Source organism: Chanodichthys erythropterus, chromosome 5 (genome assembly GCF_024489055.1).
Source record: "Chanodichthys erythropterus isolate Z2021 chromosome 5, ASM2448905v1, whole genome shotgun sequence".
NCBI lineage: Eukaryota > Metazoa > Chordata > Actinopteri > Cypriniformes > Xenocyprididae > Chanodichthys > Chanodichthys erythropterus.
In genome coordinates, this window is record NC_090225.1 from 30561564 (window position 1) to 30583366 (window position 21803).

At 38.8% G+C, this 21803-nt stretch overlaps 1 protein-coding gene across 2 annotated transcripts; it reads left to right on the top strand.

Moving 5' to 3' along the window:
* Positions 1-503: 503 nt before the first annotated feature.
* On the top strand, positions 504-18393 carry elovl5 (ELOVL fatty acid elongase 5). 2 transcript variants are annotated; one of them, XM_067386873.1, is made up of 9 exons: positions 504-671; positions 769-992; positions 2155-2219; positions 3712-3899; positions 11404-11481; positions 12739-12910; positions 14549-14673; positions 15930-16064; positions 16153-18393. In XM_067386873.1, the coding sequence occupies exons 3-9, from the start codon at positions 2162-2164 to the stop codon at positions 16270-16272; spliced, it is 876 nt and encodes a 291-aa protein (XP_067242974.1). In that variant the 5' UTR covers positions 504-671; positions 769-992; positions 2155-2161; the 3' UTR covers positions 16273-18393. The 2 variants fall into 2 exon arrangements, with proteins under 2 accessions (XP_067242974.1, XP_067242973.1); XM_067386872.1 differs by having other exon boundaries at positions 504-992.
* The last annotated feature ends 3410 nt before the right edge of the window (positions 18394-21803 follow it).

A 21803-nucleotide genomic window follows, 5' to 3' on the forward strand; every position in this document is an offset into this window, starting at 1 on the left:
AATTGTGTTCACATGCATTCTCTTTGAAATGATATGTACCGATGTGAAAAGCGCTATACAAATAAATGTGAATTGAAATGAATTGCCAAAAAAGTAAGGTTACACCAGTGACGAAAAATGGTACATGCAGTTTTTAAATAAATGCACAGATAAATAATAATTAAGCTGTCATTTATATAAAGTCAAAGGGTGATCTAACAATGTGGTCTAAGTTTAAATGTTAGAATAGCCATACCAAAAGTGGACATTCCTGAATAATTATTAACCAAAGGTTTAAAAAAGAAAGAAAGAAAGAAAGAAAAAAAAGTGACATAGTTGTTGTGTGGGCCACGTGAGCACTTTTGGTGGTATTAGACATTTCCTGTGCTTGTTCTCTTCAGCATGGGCCCCGTGATGCGCTCGATGCATGAGAGCAGCGCTGTGATTGGCCCGAAGCTTTTCCACATCAGAGCCGCGCTGCGATTGGTCCGTTTCAACTTCAGATGAATGGGGTGACTTCATTTCTCGCAGCGGTACACGCCTTGACGAAGAATTCTTAAAACAAACTACCAGAACGCGCGCTTTTCTCTTATAACCTCATAATGGAACTCAAAACTGATACATTTGCGTTCTAAATCCAGATGAAACGCAGTGACGACAGTTTCAATATGAATTCATCACCACTTCAAAAAGTTTAGTTTTAAAACTTATATTTTAACATGTTGTAAACGTTCCAAATGCACACTGCTGTTCTTTGAATTAAACGTTTGTGAATTCTTAAATCTGCAGATTCAGTAAAGTGCGCGCGGGAGGCGCGGTGTGCGCGCAGACTTTGCCCAGGCGCGTAAAGTGCGTATTCGAACGCGTCCCTCACTACGCATCAGTTTTAAGGCGGACTACAGCCACTCATGACGCTCATTAGTTCACGAGGTTTTTCCACGCTTCCACACTGACACCACCCGCACAGCACTGAGCCCTGAAGAGGAGACAGCATCTATCCGAGAAGACTAAAGGTAAGACGCATGACGCAAAAGAGATTTAAACACCCAAATGTCATCTGAAAGTGCGCGGTCTGGGGCGGAATGACGCGCGTGACCTCGCGAACGCGGATGAGCGGTGTCTAGCATCATATGACTTTATAAAAGATCAGAAGCGCTCGGATCTGATGATGTCATGTGAAGCTTTCTTTACTTTGTTCTTCTGAAGAAGTGTTTGATTCACCATTCTGAACGGTCTGGACATGTGTGGGCTAGCAGCGGTTTTGGATGTGTTGTATAAGGGTTGTTACTCGATCCTATCAGCAGTGTCCCGCTGGGAGACATTCTAGAATTCATCACATTTTACTTTAATACAATGCAATTTCATGTTTAAACAATCATTGTAGAATCTATAGGTTTAAGGCTTAATGTTTGCTTTTTGTTTGTATCTGGTGGTGTTTTTATCAACTGTATATTGGTTTATGAGTGTTTTACATCTGCAAATTTGCAATCCTAGTCATCATGCACAAGTAAAAATATTTCAGACTTCATAATGAATGCCTTTTAATACTATGTTAGTTTGCCAGATTGCCATCAGGTGATTTATTGTTACCATTTTTATACATCATAATATTTAGATAAAAACCTTTCAAGAAAAAGAAAGGCTTTATTTTTTTTTTCTATTTGTATCTTTTTTTAACATTGTGGCATTTTCCTTCCTCCCAGATGGGTTTAATTTTCTTTAATGCAATTTCTTATATTTTAAATAAATATTGCTTTTGTGAGGCATTATACACGTTCTGTGTCGGGTTTTGAGCTCTTGTACCCTGATGGCAACAGCAGAGACACTCGACAGGCTCATAAACGCCTCAAGCGAGAGTGAAACATGTCTCATAATGATCTCCGGTCCTCTCTATTCTCATCGTTAGTCCTGCTGAAAAGGGCTTTTGGATTAGGGATCTTTATAAGCACCATGTCTTGATCTTTACTGAGCTACAAAAAAAGCGATGAAGAGAACTGAATGTGATGGATGGTAGTGCAGCCATTTTTATTGCTGTCATCAATATGTGTTCCAACAAGGATTTATTAGGATAACTTCCATTGACTTTTAAGGAGTTTTATTATGTTCTAGGAATGTGTGTGTGTGTGTGTGTGTATGAAAACAGCTGAGGTGATCTCCATATGATTTCTCTTGAAGGTTGAAGATGGAGGCCTTTAATGACAGAGTCAACACTTACATTGACTCTTGGATGGGACCCAGGGGTAAGATCTGTGTACAACTTGTCTTTCTTGTTGCCTTGGCAAAGCTTTTCTTTATGTTGTATGCCAGAACATTTCAGGTTTAGCAAATGGAGCAAAGTTCAACTTTATTTTCATAGGTAAAATAATGTTAGTGGACACTGATGATTTGAATAATGCCTCATGCAGCCAAGCAAGTGCTTCTAATGGGCGTCTTTTGGCAAACTTTGAAAAATCCAATGATTATTTTATCCTAAAAGTGCTCGTTGTTTCTTGTAAACTTGCATTCCAGACTGAGAATAATAATGACAACACCACAAACTCTACCACTCAGTTCTTGGAAACTGTATGAATCAATCACATTGGAAGCAGTTTGAATTTTAGTCTGTGCTGTAAGTGGAAGTGTGTTTCCGCCACGGAATAAAAATAAAAAAAAAAGGTAATTGCGACTTTTTTTTATTTATCAGAATTGCAATTGCGAGATATTACAGTAAGTTGAGATATAAACTCACAATTATGAGAAGGAAATCTGAATTGTGAGATAAAAAAGTCTCAATTGCTTTTTTTTTATTTTTATTCCGTAGTAGAAACAAGCTTCCATATCAGTCCATGCAACACCAAGCCAAATTTGTGGATTTGTGGAAAAATCAGCATTATAAAATTCTGATTGGATGGACTGCTTTTAAAGGGATAGTTCACCCAAAAGTGAAAATGATCCCATGATTTGCTCACCCTCAAGCCATCCTACATGTATATGACTTTATTCTTTCAGACAAACACATTCGGAGATATATTAAAAAAATGAGATTTGGATCCAAAGTGAGATTTGGAAACCCAAAAAAGTGCATCCATCCATCATAAAAGTAATTTATACATTTCCATATCTGAAGTAATCCATAAATATCCATATCTAAAACGTTATTAACTAAAATAACTAGCTTCTGGCAATGGCAGTATGCACGTCAATATCCTACAGAAGAGTGACCTCTGACCTGATGTTAGATCGTATCGTAAGCTTAGACGCCTTCTTCTCCTGTATCGAAATCCTCCTACATTTCTCTTTTAAAACTAATTTGTGACCAGTGTTTTGTTTTGCTCTCTCCTCTGCATTTCCGCGTTCGTCAATAAATCATGCATCGTGTCAGACTCAGAGGTCACTCTTTCACTGTAAATCGATGCGTACGGTCATCTGCCAAAAACTAGTTATTTTAGTTTTTAAGTTTTAAATATGGATATTTTTCTTACAAAACCCCATCGCTTCACTTCAGAAGGCCTTTATTAACCCTCTGGAGTCGTATGGTGACGTTATGCAGTGTTGATTTAAATGCTGTATAGTGCTTGATGATTGAGTTAGCTTACATGTCCGTCAGCAATACTTCAATCGCTTGTTTCTGCTGCTTCTTCGCCCCTCTAACAGTGAAAACATTTGCTGTAAAATTCCGTCAGTGGCAGGGAAAGAGTTAAATGCAGAGGAACGAACACCTGCGTGAGGTTGCTTGTGCTCTCTCATTTACAGATCCTCGGGTTAGAGGATGGCTTCTGCTGGACAACTACATCCCCACGTTCACCTTCAGCATGATGTACCTTCTGATTGTGTGGATGGGACCAAAATACATGAAGAACAGACAGCCATACTCCTGCAGAGCGCTGCTAGTGCCATATAACCTCTTCCTGACGCTTCTGTCTCTCTACATGTTCTATGAGGTGGGTTCCTAATGAAGAACATATGCCAATTTGATGTGTTTTAAAGTACTGTGAAAGGAGATCAACCGTGAGAACATACTGTAATTTTCAGAGGTCAAAACTTCCTTCCCAGTCTGTTCCCTTGACAATCCGTGTTTACATGTCAGCGGCGTCTATTGAGTGATCAACACTTGCTATTTCCAGTCATGGTGAGCTATTATTAATCCTAAACATCAGAAAAACTAGCAGCTAGGGTAAACCGTGACAGATTTCAGTGCAGATTGTTTAATGAATCTGTTGGTCTGTATCTGATATTTCACATGCAACAGGACATTAGCTATCATGCAGCAGTAAAAATGGCTTGTTTAAATCTAAAATCAGAAAGAGGGCAGAAAATGGTCATGAAAAAGAAAATATGAGTGTTTGGCACAAAAATACAATTTCTGACAACAACAAAAAAGTCATTACATCACAATAAGCACAATACATTTGAATGATTCTCTCAGAATATTAAAGAAAGACTACAATAGCATCTTAATGATCCTAAAATAACACTGGCTTGTCCTGCTAACTCTGTTTTAAAAAATGAGTTAGTCATCCTGGTGTTCTGGAGTGCCTTCCTACACTCCAGTAAGCTTGCATTTCCATTGATTTTATGCTGTAACAGATGTTACACAATCTAGATATTTGAAAGTGATCGAAACCTTTAAGGACATGCACTTTGATACTGATGATTTGACTTTTTTGGAAGCTGAGCAGGTTTATATCACAGTACATGTGCACCTTAAAGTTCAGAGTCCTTTCTTACCTAATTTGCACTCTCCACGCTGTCTGCATTGCAAAACTGAACCAACGAGTACACTATGTCATCTACGAGTTATCTTTAATCACAGCCATCATTTACCTTGAGGCTGTTTTACTGTAGCCTCATTAGAGAAAGAATAAAACCTCTAGGCTGCAAATGTCCATGTCTTCTCTCTTTCATAAAGGGAGAGATCACCCAAAAATGAAAATTCTGTCATTTACTCAACTTCATGTCGTTCCAAACCCATAAGTCTTTTGTTCATCTTCGAAAATAACAAACACATAGGCGTTTTTAATGAAACCTGAGAGATTTCTGTCCCTCTATTCACACATAACACTGACGCTTCAGAGTTCAAAAAGAGATGGTAAAAGTACAGTAATCCATATGAATCGACTGGTTTAAACCAAGAGTCACAAACAGATTTAGGCTTTTATTCACATGATAACATTGATCTACAAACATACATAGAGCTCATCAAATATGGTCAATGAAAGCTCAAACGTTCTTGCTTGACATGCGAGAACAAACCTTGTTTTATCAGTGTTCCAGTCACTTTGGTGATTTGGTTACACAATATAAGGTTCAGTTAATTAACGTAAACATTCCATTCCCTAACATTTCTAGTATACATTAACACAAGTTAATATATAATGAGCGAATATGAATTAACAATAAATACTAGTGTGTTAATTTATAAACATCAACAAATGCAGTATTGTCTATGACACCTAATGTGTTAAAGTCACTATGAAATCCAAATGGACAAATCTTGTTTTTTATGTATTATTGCACAGGGTTTATTATAAATTATTTATCCGCGCACATCATTATTGATTTAAATTCATGTGCCTTATAATCAGAGGTGGCCTTTGCGATTTGGAGGCCAGAGAAAAAGAGACGAAAACATTCAAGGTCCCGAGAAGTAGTAAAGATATTCTTAAAATAGTCAACGACATTGGTTCAACCTTAATGTTATGAAGTGATGAGAATACTTTTTGTGTGTGAAAACAAAACAAAAATAACTACTTTATTCAACAGTTTCTTCTCTAAGAAAGTCCATGAAAGTGAAACTAAAGATGAAGTCCAGATAACCATGACAGAACGCTCCCTCCTGCGACGCGCAACATCACGCTGTAGTAGCAGAGGTGAGGGAGTGATGGAGGGGACTTTTGAGGGGCCGAGACGGTGATACAGGGAGGACAGGAGATGATGAGGAGAATACGGACAACAAGAGCCTGGCGGTGATGATAAAGTGTGTCCGATGGCACAGACCCAGAGCCCAAAGACAGCAGCACACGGTGGATTCGAGGGTGGGAGGAACCAAAGTGCCATGGAGGCTAACGTCAACTGGGGATGACCAATGGAGGCAGAGCCGATTGATCCCTGGGTGCAGACGAAGAGCCGATGTAGGAGAGCGACATCGCTGGCACAGGAGGTGGGCGTCACTGGGTGATGCTGTGGTGATGATCGTCTGAGGTGGAGCCAGACTGCCCAAGGACTGAGGCGACTCCGGTGTGATTGAGGACTGAGGAAAACCCGAAAGGGAAAGAGGAGCTGTAGCCATAGGGGTGGAGAAACATAGTGTAGTGGAAGGTCCGCAAGTCTGTGGTGAAGGTGGCATGATGACTGACCAAGGAGGAGCCAGTGGGACGAGGGAACCCTGGTGGAGCTGAAAGGCCGATGGTGTCTGGTGGAACCAACAGGTCGACGGACTCAGATCATCTCGGTCCGGAGGCAGAGCCACACGATCTACCCACTCAGGCATGATGGTGGTTGCAGGACCTGAGGCTCAACATCATTACTTGGTAAAACGCCAACAGAGGCGGGGCTGGAGGACTAGATGAGCAGGGTGATGACAGAGGCTAAACGGGGTCAATAGTAAAACAACATTGTCTATGCAGGTGTTCGTGCTGTCTAAAAACAGCAATGAAGGTTCTGAAGGAGCAGATAAAAAGTTCAAACAGTCCATGGTGCTGTCTAGGAACAGTGATGAAAAATCCAAAATGGGGTGGGAGATGATAACACCGCGATGAAGTCAATCAGCTCAGTCTCAAAATCCACCAAAATTGCCTCAGCCACTGATGTTGTGGGCTCACTCCCCTGGTAGGACTCACTGGGAGGCTCCTCTTTTGGGGAAAGGGTCCGCACTGACCTCTTATGTTTTAAGTACTGGCCAACACTGGTAAACACTCTCCAGTCAATGCATGATAGCGTCCCTCCAGTTAAGTCCAGAGGTGTCTGGGAGGTCTACAGATTGATGGTAATTGACCTTTCGCAGGGAGTTTGATTGACAATCAGCTTGCCAATCAGAACGCCAAATCCACCATTTTGTCTGACAAAGCAGTCAGGAGTTAGTTTAACCTTGGTGGACTTAAACTTGAAAAATGGTGTGTATTGACGTCTTTCCACATTTGAAACAACATTTGTTCTCATGTTCATTCATGTTTATTTGATAAATAAATTAACTAGTAGGAAGAGATGATCAGTTCACAAGCCGGTTGAGCTGAGGCGCTACAGCAATCTGTCACGACACAAAACAATTTTTATTGTTTGAATTTCTTAAACTACACAGTTTGAAAGCTGGGACTTTGTTTAATATCATAAATAACCTGCTCTGTCTTATCTGTTGACGTGTTGTCAGTGTCCTCTTTGCTCAGTGATGTATTTTTCACTCTGTGTGGCGTGACAGCGCCACCGCTTGTCGGACAAAGCAACAGTATCTAAGGAGGGCGTTTCTTTGCAAAGGGTCAATTAGCCCTGATCCAGAACTCTGTCTATATACAAATTACAGCGAGCCGTGTTTGGATGCCAATGTAGGTTCGCAAAGCCATGAGCATCAACAGTAGTGAAACATCCGTGATTGCGCTCTGCGGGAAGCCCATGCATCTCGAACAAGCTTGGTGTGTTTGTGTTTGGTGCTGCAGCGCTAGCTTTGCTGTGAAATATGTGACGTATACAGTGTGCTGTGCTGGCTCTCTAGCCTGTGGAAAGGCAAATCGGTTGAACTCGTCAGGTGAACCAACTCCGAACTGGCACTAGCACTAGCTCTGAACTAGCACCCGGTTCGTGCTGGTGGAAAGGGGGTATCAGAGTCTCGTCATCAATGGGGCTGGTGATGACAAAAAGGCAGAATTTTACGTGAAGGTTAAAAAGTCCAGAAAATCGAGCTGCATAATCTATTTGGTCAGTTGATCTGTCACAAGGCTGAAGATGATGAAGACATACAGAAGACAGGATTATAATATATTAACCAGGTTTTCGAGCACAAGTGGAAGCCTTTTCTGTTGCTAGGTCCGATTCATGGGAAATGGGTGAAACACAGCAAAGTCTGCTACTGCTCTTAATCTTGAATCAGAATAACTTCTCCTTGCTTCTCTTCTCTTCTCTGATGACAAGGGCGGGGCAACCTGTCACTCACATGAGATCCACCAATAGCAAACCACAACCATCTAATCAATTTCCCATGGCCAAATCAAGCCCCACCCTACATTTGTTCTAGTTCCAGAAGCCATTTCACTCAGATATGTCACAACAGAGAAGAAAAAACTAGCGCAACTTCCCTTTCAATCTGACTTCAACTATGTATTTCCCAATTGCTTATCCTGCTGTATGGTATGGTAATGCTGCTTTAAGTTCTTCCATTTCATGAGAAATGAGCCAAGGCATCACATCAGTGATGTGCTTTAGGACTTAAGAGAGGCAGCGGTGCACACCGTCCTGTGACAGTTTCTCTAACGGCAAAATCAACCCGCTGACCCTGAGAAGCTCTATCAGGCCAAAGCAATTAGGGCTATATTGGGACAGTTGAATGGCCCTTTATGTCCCCTGAATGTCCTTTTAAAGAGGTTATTTAAATCGAGATGTCCTCCTGTAACAAGAGGTCAGGCAATAATGAGAATTTTTTGAGGTTTAGAATAGGATTTATATATAGGGGACAGATGTGCAGCTTTCATTCTGCATTTGCTAAAAAAAACTTTAGCAGAAAGAACAAGGACTTTATTCAGAATGAGACAATGAACAATGACACATTAGAGGCTCATGGGAGATTTTACTGAGGTCTGCCCAGTGTTCAGTGAGAGGTGAGAACAAGATCATAGTTCAAAAGAATTAAAAAATTACGTTTTTTTCCTCTACTTCCTGTGCAAGTCAGCAGTAAAATATCTCCGTGCATCAGCATTACACCTGCGAGCCTCTGCAGACGCTCATATTGTGCTTGGCTTCAGTTATCAGGAGAGAATATTAATAAACTTACTTAAAGCCACCTTCACAATAAGCATGACCCATGTGCAAGAGAGTTTAGTTGGTCTGTTTGTTGAAATTGCAAGAAAGATTTCTGAAAGCATCAAACGTTTTTAAGCATATGCAATCAGTTTTCAGCAACAATGTGCATGAATTCATGTTACATTACATTACATATGTCACATACAGTTTATTCTAGCTTCATGCATTCTTTTTTAACAACACTTGAATGTGGGCTAAATTCATTTTAAAAAGCAACATTTTGAACATTTGAATTTTTTGTCAAAGATTTCATCCGGATGGGATTCAGAGTGATGATCAAAACACAGATGGAGTAGATCGAGTCCATCAACACCCCCAAAGCTTCAGTCGTTTCCTCTTCATGGGTTCAACATTTCATTCAGTGATGTTAGGCAGTTTTGATTTTATATGATGTTTGATGATTGCATTCGCTTACATGTGCATAAGCAATGCTTCTATCGCTTGTTTCTGCTGCTTCTTTTCCTGTGTTTTGATCTGAAGATGCTGTACTCTTTCAGAAGATGCGTAATACCCATAGTCTGTATAAAACATGGATGTAGTGTCCGTAGGTTTCTGATGAGCATTTTTGAAGCCCAAAGTGGAGGTAGCCGGCCGTCGCCATCTTGATAGTACGTCACCGCATGTCACTTCTGGATTTTCGAAGGCAGGGATGTGGGTGGAGCCGAGGTGCCTTGTTGCTGAAACCACGCCCGCCTAGCTCGACGTGATCAAGTTACTCAGGCTAAGGAGCTATCTATCTATTTTAAATACTATCTAAAATATTAATAAAGATAAAAAATTATACATCATTTGAAAGTTTTAAAGGTTTACTGTTAATCTACGGTGTCTGTTTTACGATATAGATGCTCCAGCCCCAGTGATATTGTAATTTGTGTCGGGTTTGCAAATGACAACGCGCAAAATCAAAATGGGACTCATCTCTTTGCAATGAAATTGCGAACGTGAGATGAATCCAATCCGATCCATGATAAGCGCCCATTGAAAAACATCCAACAACATTTTTTGTCCATAAAAGCATTAAATCCATGAAATATTGATGTATTGTCCATTGTTTGCGTCGTATTTCTTCTGAACGATCTGCTCTCCATCATCGTTCTTCAAGAAATTATGCAATCTGAGCAGTGTTGGTTGTAAAACTGTATACGATCGTATACATTAGACTCCAAAGTATATTTTTCAAAATAGTGCAGCAGTTTTAGTAATAATATCCAAGCATTGCTGTCAGATTTTGTTTTGTCTTGAGAGGCATATTCTCCAGCCATTGTCATTGTAGTAAATCTTACAGACAAAACTTTTAGCCGATGCCAAGATGATCCGTCAACGTGTGTTTTGTTTATCTTCCACATGTGTGCACATGTACACAGACGTTCTTGAACTTTCAGAAATCAGAGCTTGTATGATGGGTGTTTTTTTTTAATCTGTTAGTACAATTAATCACACAGCAAGCCATATTATTTGATAATTGTATGAAATAATCCCAAAAAAAGCACAAACACAGCAGAGATGCCAAGTTCAGCGGCTGGAATTAGCTGAGGTGATGAAACGGTAGAAAAACGGGTAGTAATGACAGCAGCAGTAATCCACCTGTCACTCAAGTGGCCACGCCCTTAATTATGCAGAACTTTATTATAATTTAAACAGATGAGATATATAAACAAATTCACCCTCCTCACAGTTGTCATGAAGGGCAAAATTGGCTATTTCGACCGAAACCAGTTTTTGTACCAGACTGTAAACATTTTTTTTTTCTGCTGTAAAGTTGGCCATTTCAGCATGGTGGAGATACAGATTTGACTCCATTTTGGAGCCTGTCTCTAGCAGCCAATAGATGAATTGCAATTTAATCACTTCCATGTTGGTTTCCAGAGAGAGAATGGAAGGTTGCCACTTGGTAATAGCGCCCCCTACCGTATAACGTGGATTGCTGGAAAATTCCTTCAATGCAATGGCGTTGACAAAAAAAAAAGTTAGAGGCGGGGAAAGAGTTAATAATGTTCTCAAAGTGTTTTATACGCCATCCATGGAATGTTTTATTTCTGAAAGATTTTAGTTAGATGTTCGTCTAACTTTTTTAAATGTTACTACTACTAGTTTTAGAACGTTCAGAGAACATTCTGAAGTGACATTCATAGTGTTTGAAAAATGATAAAATGGAATGTTCCCTTAATGTTCGCATACCTCCCCCAAAATTAAAACATTTAACAAAACTGGATGTTTTTTAAATTTAAATAATGTTTTCATTACTTAATGGGAACATTAGCAGTAGGACCGGTATCAAAGTCAAGGTATCGATATCGAAATATTTTTAGCGATATCCAGCCCTTGTTAGCAGAATGTTCTTGGAACATATATTTGTTCACTGGATACATTGAATGTCTTGTTAATGTAAACTGTGAATCATTGTAAATCATTCACTCTGTTATCCTTCTGTCTCCACAGCTGGTAATGTCAGTGTATCAGGGCGGATACAACTTCTTCTGCCAGAACACCCACAGTGGAGGAGAGGCCGACAACAGGGTAAAACAAACTGAGTTTTACATGTATGAGACTCTAAACTTCAGAGATTCAGCTTTACTCTTTTATCACAATCCTCAGAAAAGATGCAATATTTTCCAGTTGAGAATAGTATATACAGTATTCAATGCTATTCAATACATTATATACAGAAGAAAGGATACAATATTCTTCATTCTGTTAGAGAACGGCCCTGTCCCAAATGGAACCCGAAGCCCTCGCAATTCCACACATTCATGACAATACTGCTTTGACTGTCTGCTGCGGAGCATCGAGGGCAAATATAGGGGACGCTCGCAAACAGCCTTGACAAATAGGACACCCTACAGTCTTGTGGACTTAACAGACACACGCACACGGCATTAGCATTATGTAATGTCAGCGTTAGAAAAGAACAAAAGCAGGTCTGCTAATATAGTGGATAGCAACAGTTGTGAATTGGTCAGGGCTTAGTGAAGAGTGTTTTTAGTGCTGTGAATGTGACGGAGCTGGTCAGGAGAGGAGGATCTGTGGCAGCAAATGTTTGTTTGTATTTACAAACCTAACGGCTTTGAAAACCAAAGACAATACTCGACACAGGAAGTGAGGAAGCAGAGGGCGGTACATACAAAGGAAAATGAGGAACTAGATCAAATACAGGTGAGAGAAATCAGTTAACGGATCAGACATAATGGAAACAAATTAGCAGAGGAAACCTGTGGAACAAAGGACACAGGAACTAAATACAGGAACGGAAACCAAAACTAAACGTGACAGTGACTTTTAAAGTACTTGTTATTAAATAATATACTTTAGTGAAAACTGAATGTAATGTTTTTGAACACATGAAATTAAATGAAAATGTTGTATAAAGTTATGTTAAATGCAATTAGCTGAACTTCAGTGGGCTTTTTAAATTTAATTTAATTGTCTTTGAAAAATGCTTATTATTTAAGTGTGTTCTGACAACCATTAATGGTAAATTAAAGTATAATGTAATTTAATTTCCATTTGAAAGTATTTAAATATATTTGCAATTACATGTTTGTAGTGATGAAGTTGCAAATTAGTACATTTAAAATATATTAACTTTAAACGTAACACTTAATGAACACCTACAGTACTTTGCATGTAATTTGACATTGAAAGTGGCCTTTTATTTTGTTAATATTATATAATCTGCTGGGACTTTTGTACCATCTAACACTGCATTTTCGAAATATGCTTGGAGAAATGAATTATTGTGTAAATGATGGTCTTTCATGTTTATCCTCTCCTCAGATGATTAATGTACTCTGGTGGTATTACTTCTCCAAACTCATCGAGTTTATGGACACTTTCTTCTTCATCCTGAGGAAGAACAACCACCAGATCACCTTCCTGCATGTCTACCATCACGCCACCATGCTCAACATCTGGTGGTTCGTCATGAACTGGGTGCCGTGTGGACACTGTAAGTTCCTCGCAGTCACATTTCTGAAGGCGCTTATGCTGCATATAATATGCTGAATTATTCCGATGCACAAAAACAAACCCAAACAGAACAGGGGAAAATGCTTATCCAGAGGGTCTTTAAATAACTGCTTGCGTGATGTAACACGGGGCTTGACATTAACGCTTGTCTGGGACAAGTGGATTTTTTGAAGGGACAAGTGAAAGAGAATTTTGCTTGCCCGATCAGACAAGTAGCCTGATTAAAATGTCAATAATAAAAAATTTCAATAACAAAAAATAACTTAATAGGGAATCACCAAATAGTGATAATAGTGATATCCACTGATAGTGGATAACAGTATATGTATAATGTATGTGACAGTAAATAGGTTGCGCTGTTGAGGCACTGAATGATTCAGCGTTTTGAACAAATTGGTTGAGTCAATGATTCAATGACCCATTCATGAACAACCACCTCATACTTGAATGAATCATCCATTCGAATTAATCGTTCGAATTAATGATTCAATTCACTTGTCACCACCTACTGTTCAAAAGTCATAATTTTTTCCCAACATTTCTTATTTTTATATTCAAAAAAGATTTAAAACAATCTCATAACATTATTTAATGCAGTTGTAATTTTTCAGAGTAAATTATTTAATTTGATTGGTAACATCCCTATTGTGTCTAATTATTCTAATTGAATTTATTGATCAAATTTAAGAATTTGAAATGAATGATGAAGGATGCATTTAAAATATCACAAATACGCAGATTTAAATATGTCAAAGCTGATTGAACACTGATGAGGAGGATATTGCTTCAGAATAAATTATATTTATACCACGAAAAAAAAAAAAAAAATCCTATTTTTTCCAGACAAACAACTTTTTTTAATCGAGTATATTCACTCGATCTCTGGCATTAACAGATCCGTGCACTTCTTCGAACAGATTGTGGTGACTGATCTTTATTGAAGTGCGTAAAGATTGCACAGACTGTTTAATGCTGCTCAGAGGTGGCATAAATACCTTTACACAGCAATTTTAACTGCATACTGTTATACGATGTGCTGAGGTGTTCAGAGCAGGAATAATTTTGTCTGGCTTTTATGCTGCATTGTGTCTTGCACAGAATTTTGAGCAGGCACAGAGCAGCGTCAGTCTAGACAGGCGAAGGAGGGTGAAGGAGCTTCTTAACAGCCGTATTCATTTACTAGACAAACAAAACAAAGCAGGGAAAACAACAAGGAACTCAACTTAGGACAAAACTCAACAGCAAAGCATAAACGTAGACCGTAGAAAACAAGGCACAGACTCAAACTGAGGGCCTGAACACACCCACAATGAGAACTAAACAAGACACAGGAAACCACAGAAACTTGAAACGAGAACTCAGAAAACAGAACTTACAAACTAAAAGTCCTTGACAAAGTAAACAGAAATATCCCAGCTACAAATAGACTGTGGTTACCGATCGTTGATTGAGGGACGTAATGCTGGCTATTCATACAGAAACTCACTGTTAGAATAAATCCAATTTTTGTGAGAATGATGTAAATCTTGTATCATAGGACAGCCTCAGTGGTGATATGATTTGTGATTGATTGTATTTGAAGCAAATGCACTGATATTATTACTTCTGTCTTCATCAGCGTATTTTGGCGCCACGTTTAACAGCTTCATCCATGTCCTGATGTACTCGTATTACGGCCTCTCTGCCGTCCCGGCCATAAGACCGTACCTGTGGTGGAAAAAATACATCACTCAAGGGCAGCTGGTAAGTACACCCTTTTACTCCAGACTTCTATAAGGAAACCGATTTTTTTCTTTTTCTTTCACTTTATTAAAATATCAAGTGCTTTGTCGTAAAGGAATATGTTCACTGCTATTGCTACAGCTAGAGTCTAATGAGGTTATGGAGGCTGATCCAGTCATCTTTAATCAGAATTTATAATAAATAGGAAATAATTTTCAGTCATTGTCTTTAACATGTGTAATTTTCCACTTAGAGGTACTGTTCCCTAGTAAGATTTTAAAGGCAAAATGCTTGAAAAATATACATTTCCACTCAAAGGTTTGGATGTTTTTGAAAGAAGTCTCTTCTGCTTATTTTCCCAAATTTCTATATATCCTAATTATTGTTGATGTATTTCATTTTTCCAGGAGCTCATTGCTTCTACCTTAAAATTAAATGCTAACAGTGTTAATTAATTGCACAAATTATTACATTTGCTAACTGCATTCTTCTAATATTGTAATTTTGACAAGCATTCTCTGTAAAGCTGCTTTGAAATATGTATTGTGAAAAGCGCTATACAAATAAATGTGAATTGAATTGAATTATTTGATCAAAAATACAGAAAAAACTGTGAAATATTACTACAATATAAAATAACTGTTTTCTACATGAATATACATTAATATGTAATTTATTCCAGTGATCCAAGCTGAATTTTCAGCATCATTACTCCAGTCTTCAGTGTCACATGATCCTTCAGAAATCATTCTGATATGATGATTTGATGATCAAGAAACATTTATGATTATTATCAGTGTGGATTCATATTTTTGTGGAAGCATAACTTTTTTTCAAGATTTGCGTGAGATTCTCCGGCTTTATTGTAGTTGAGCTGTTAAAGCTCCGCCCTCTTCTGGAAAGGGGGCGGGGGGCAGCAGCTCATTTGCATTTAAAGGGACACACACAAAAACGGCGTGTTTTTGCTCACACCCAAATAGAGGCAAATTTGACAAGCTATAATAAATGATCTGTGGGGGATTTTGAGCTGAAACTTCATAGACACATTTTGAGGACACCAGAGACTATATTACATCTTGTGAAAGGGGCGTTATAGGTTCATGTTAATTTCCTTAAAAAAAAAAAAAACTACTGACCCCAAACTTTTGAAAGGTGTAGATTATAATGGATCCATTTGCCAGAATTTGGACTAATTAATTACAAATTAAAGCAATCTTAGATGATCTAATCTAATCACCCATATCCAAGAATGATGACCGACGGCTGTTTCCTCTCAGGTCCAGTTTGTCCTGACCATGTTCCAGACATCTTGTGCTGTGGTTTGGCCCTGTGGTTTCCCAATGGGCTGGCTGTATTTCCAAATCACTTACATGATCACTCTTATCACGCTCTTCTCAAACTTCTACATACAGGTAAACTGATTCTCATTTTGGCATAAAGAATGTTTATTATTGAGCACAAGTCAAATTGCTGTAAACGTTCCCCTTCTTTTCTCCACAGACCTATAAGAGAAACGCAGGATCTCGGAAGACCGATCTCACAAATGGATCAATAAATGGCCACACTAATGGCGTGACATCCAGCGAGAAGGTTAGATACAGGAAGCCACGTGCAGATTGACGGCAGTTTGTCCACGCACGGTCCTGTCATTGATATGAACGCAGTAGAGGAGCTGCATGTATGTGTATCATCTTACTAAAGCCATTTAATCTTTATTAAGAGACTTGCACACCGCAACCTCATGTTATTCATATTGAATCCAAAAATTAGGAAAAGAGAGCTACAATTAGGGTCCAAGTTAGTCTACGTCTCAGGCGTCTATAGAGTATTTTTGTTTTTCATATATTTTTCTTGAAATATAAAGATGGCTAACCTTATTGCTGTACTCATTTGCACTGGTGTTTTCACTAAACTTGTTTATAGACATAAAGAAGAATGTATCAGAGGAGTTTACTAAATACACAGCAGTCTGCCACACTTAGAGAGCTGAATTATACATTAATAGCCTATGCAATGTGTCTTTACAGTACAGACAATAGATGATCATATGTATACTTTGGGAAATAGGAGAAATATGGAAGCTAATTGTTGTGATAATTGATTGAGTTTAGTAAATTTAAGTAGGTTTACAAAAGAAAATGGACTGTTTATTTTATGTTAACACTGATTTAGCGTAGTTTGTTGTTGGCGCTGTATTATACAGGTGAATCTTATCAAAACATATCTATTTCATTCCTGCTTACACATTTTTTTGGTGTATTTCTCATTCCCAGCCCATTTTTTGAAAACTTTACTATACTGCAAAATCGTGATGTGTAAATACTTTACAATTTAAAAAATGTATAATTTTTTTTTTTTTCTTTACTGTAATGACAATAATATTCTTTAAATTTGACAATAAGTTTAACATATTTGTTTAAAACATTAGATAACTTGAACTAACAATGAAAAATACTTCTAAAGCATTTATTAATCTTAGTTAATGTTCATTTTCAACATTTACTCATTCATTATTAAAATCAAAAGTTGTATGTTAATATTATTTACTGGACCTGAGCTAAACCGAACAGTTGTATTTTTGATGAATAAATAATACTGTAACGAACATATTGCTCATTGCTAGTTAACATTAGTTAATGCATTAACTGATGAAACCTTATTGTAAAGTGTTAGATTCTTTCCATCACAAATGTGGTAAAATTTCACAGTGTCACAACTGTAATAGTTTAGATTTTTAGATTTAGGGGTGAAATATTAGCCCGGCATTGAGATTGATCCAAACAGCCCCGTGCATGAATATGACAAAAAATCAGATCACTAATACACACTTGTTTGTTGTATCTGAAACTGGTAATATTGTACTGGCTTTGCATCCATTGCAGTCTATCAGCGTTTTCAACTAAAGCATCTGTCTCCAGCCTGCAGATATCAGCGTCAGTGTAATGTTTGTTCTGTTTTAACTGGCTAGTCTTTGCTGCAAAAGAGTTTGATTTTCTGGTGTTAAAACCGCCATGATGAATCTGCAGTTCTGCGTGTCGCTTCAGTGAACCACTGCTTACTCTGTAATGACAGCACTTTTATTAACTCTGTAACACTTTCCTTTTCCTCTCTGTGGGACGCTGTAAGTGCCTCAAGAAAAACCTTGTGTCAGTTAGTGAAGGAAATGAGCACAATTCTTTAGTCTATTGGGTCACCTGAAACATGAAATCGGGACATTTCGACAGCTTAACACACTCATTCTCTGTGCCAGCATTCCAGACATTGTCAAGCAAAGTTCATTTTGTCCTTGTGTTTGAACACTTTCCCTAATCTAGCCTGCTGTTGTTTTGCCATTTAGGTGTGTTAAACTTAAACCATTAGCATGGACCTACAGTAAATAATACTTTTAATAAATAATTTATTAATAAATGAATACTACTTGTGCAACTTCTGTAACATTGATTTGTCATTAATATGTCCTTCTCATTTATTTCAGTTATTGCTGTTAATAAGTCAATTTCTCTCTGTTAGTGTCGTGTTTAATTGGATAAGTAATAATATCTTGCATTAACTGTGATACTTCCCTGATGTAATGTTGTTAACTGATGCTTTTGTTGCAGGCATACAGACACACCCATCCAATGTACTCGATACCATTGGCTATTAACACAGTAGAGAATTAATGAAGTGTATCACAAGTAGAACATCCCATGACCATTAATAGACACAATACCAATAAAGTGATTTTTATTCGGAGATAAATTTGTGCCAGTGTTTGATTTAAGGTATTTGAAAATTGAATGTTGTATTTACCTGAATTCTACTGGCTTCTTGCCAACAGACGTTATTCTAATTACAAATAAATGCAATCAAAATACAAATTATTTGTGTTTTCTATTTTTATTATAATCCGTAAACAAATCCTTATAAATCTAGCAATATTAATCAGCAATTATTGCAATGTAATGTGTCTATTTACACTGAGTGTAAATAGCCCGCTTTGTTTTTAGAGGCTGTTTAGACCAGCTCTGCTACCATTGTCTGATTGAGCCGGACAAATTTTCAAAAGAAATCCTGCTGAAAACAGGATCAGCATGACCTCACCGCCAGCTACTGTTGTTCCCACTGCTGGATGCCTTATAATGTTTATTAATGACATTCATGGACGTTATTCCATGGGGTAGACACGTTTTTTTAAGGGAAAATACAATATAAATGGAATCAGTACATAGGCCTAAAATGCTTAATATTAAAGATAAAAGAGAAACAGAGGGTGCTTTTTGTGCTGGTCCATCTGGGTTCATGAAACCATTCGGGCTCACAGTCAGCACAGAGACACAGAGACATTACATAAATTATAGGAAAGTTGCTTCTCCATCTTGCGCCAACACTCTACCACAGGATGTGCCACTGACTTCAAAAAAGTTAGCACAAAAACATTATATTGTTCATGGAACTTCTTGTTCTGAAATGTTTTAGTCTAAAATCTTTTAAATGTTATTCATTGTTTCTGAATATTCAGAGAACATTCAAAAGTAATGTTCCCATAATGTTTGCATTTTTTTAAAATGGAATGTTCCTTCAACATGCGCATATCCAAGAAATGACATTTTTAAATCAAACTGAACATTTTAAATGTTAAGAGAACATTCAGAAATGGGCAAATGTTTTCATAAGGAAATGGGAACATTAGAAAAACATATGTATACAGATGTAGACTTATATTTATACAAATCAAATGTTCCCAGTGAGAATGAATCCTCAGACACTAGACAAGAGAATGCAGATTGCTGCCAGTGACATATCTTGCTCTGAATCGGTCATGTTAAATAACAGTAGTTATTATAAAGGTGACATCAGCAGATGGCACCAACTCTCGAGTAAGAACTAAGACCTGACACTACACAACAAAACACACTAAAGCTGCATCTGAAAGCTTAGGCAACTGACTTTTCTCGCTGCCTTATCAGGCAAAGACTTTGCAGGAAGCATTTGTGCATTAAGCTAGAGCTGAGCAATATGGCCAAAAAAAACATCACAATAAATTTTTCATGTCAGTTAATATCAATTATCATCACAGTGAATGTCAAATCTTTATTTCTTTCAAGTTTAAAGGCAGATTTTTGCTCCTGAATGAAAGGTGTAGAAACCAGACAGTTAATTGTGAAGTTAACCTGTTTGACAAGTCATGTTTTAATGATAAAACCACAAATTAATATTTCATGTTTTGTCTCTTAGAAATGCATATTTGACAGCAGCTTGAGTTGAGTGACAGAAGCAGTAGTTTGAATTGGGATGCAGATATAAATTTATGTTCATTGACAAAAACGTCTCAGGTTACAACTGTAACCCTGGTTCCCTGAGAAAGGGAATGAGACATTGCATATTGGGTTGATGCTATGGGGAATGTCATCAGCGTGACCGGTGTCTTAAGCACGTGTGAAAAACAAGCCAACATATTGACTGACGGCAGTCCGTGACGTCATAAGCAGTCATCAACTCTTTTGTCTGACGGAGGCCCGAGGTAAGGCAACGAGATGCATCGTCTCCTTCCCCTTCTCAGGGAACCAGGGTTACAGTCATAACCTGAAACATTCTTTTTCGAAATGGAACTTCAACATTGCATCTTGGATTAACGCTATTTATCCATCGCTGAGGGAGTCCTTGTGGAGTATGAAGGGATGGAAACAAGCCCCGACCACCCCCACACCACTGAGAGTGAGTGTTTGGCTACAGCTCTGGTGGTCCTGCCCAACGCCCACCACCTCTCCAGAATGCCTTTGACACTGTTTTAATTTTTATTGGAAGCTCCTTTCTAGTCCCCAGCTAATCCTGCCACCCAATCATTGCTACCTCTCATCAGTCCCTCAGTGGTGAGTCTACACCTCGGGCATGCTGGGAGCCATCTCTTCCTGGCTGTGGAAAGCCCATGGCTCTGCCTTCTGACTTTGCACACTCCACTCCTCCTCGACACGTTGCCCTGGCTCCTGCGCCTTTCTCAATGTCGGCAGTGACCATCGGGCGTTCAGCCTTGCCGGACTCCCTCAGTACACCAGCTCCACTTGGGTCAGGCATCGCTACACCTACGCTGCGGACTTGCGGGCCGGTCGTTGGTCTCCAACCCTCCAGCCCTCCACCCCTTTAGCTTCGGTCGTCACTGCGGTTACGTCGTGGCCGCCTAGATCTTCGGAGTCCCTCCACTACACCGGCTCTCCAGCTGTGTGGTGGGCTCCTTCCTCCATGTCATCGTCGCCTCCGGTCATCCCCATGGCGGTGTCAGTGACTACATCGCCATGGCTCCTCCCTCCTGTGACTCCACCATGGGGCGCAGTCTCAGCTGTGGCCTGGGTCAGCAACCATCTTCCTCTGCTTAAGGCTCCACCATGGCTTTCACCACCGTCTGCACCACCCTGGACTCTTGTTTTCCACCTCTTCCTGGTCGGCCGTCCACCTCCAGAACCGGCTCCTGCATCATCTGCCTGTTTCACCATCTTTTCATCCTCCTCACCTCCTCTTTACGGCGTGAGGACGTGCCTTCCGGTAGGGGGCGTTCGGTCACACCCTCACACCACATGGACTTTCAGTATGTGTTCATCAGTCACATGCTCCTTTGTTCTGTTTTCCCGCCACAAACAGTCACCATGGACACTGCACTAATCATCACAGCTGTTAATCATTTGAGTTAATCATCTGTGTATATAAGTTCATTTCTGTTGGTGTGTCTTTGTCTGGTCTGGTTTCTATTTTGGTTGTGTTGCCGCTTCTCTGTTGGATCGTACCTGTTTGTATTATTACAGTTAACCTGTTTATACTCATCTTCATCTTCGTGTGTGTTGACACAACCAGTGCGTTACACTTAGATGCCTCTTGAGATTCAGACAAATAGGGCAGGGCAAGAAACTGAATATCCTCTTCTCTTATATCGAAATCCTCCAGCATTTCTCTTTAAAAATTCTCATTTTTTACATCTAATTTGTTACCTGTGTTTTGTTTTGCTCTATCCTCTGCGACTTCGCATTTGTTAAAGGGATAGTTCACCCAAAAATGAAAATTTGATGTTTATCTGCTTACCCCCAGGGCATCCAAGATGTAGAGGACTTTTTTTCTTCAGTCGAACGCAAATTATGATTTTTAACTGCAACCGCTGCCGTCTGTCAGTCAAATAATAGCAG

What these genes read in the sequence shown, in the direction of transcription:
- elovl5 (XM_067386872.1), top strand. Translation starts at nt 2,162, where the DNA reads ATGGAGGCCTTTAATGACAGAGTCAACACTTACATTGACTCTTGGATG. An exon ending in GAGGAGAGGCCGACAACAGG is followed by an intron (nt 11,482 to 12,738) that starts GTAAAACAAACT and finishes TCCTCTCCTCAG; the next exon opens with ATGATTAATGTACTCTGGTG. An exon ending in TCTCAAACTTCTACATACAG is followed by an intron (nt 16,065 to 16,152) that starts GTAAACTGATTC and finishes TTTTCTCCACAG; the next exon opens with ACCTATAAGAGAAACGCAGG.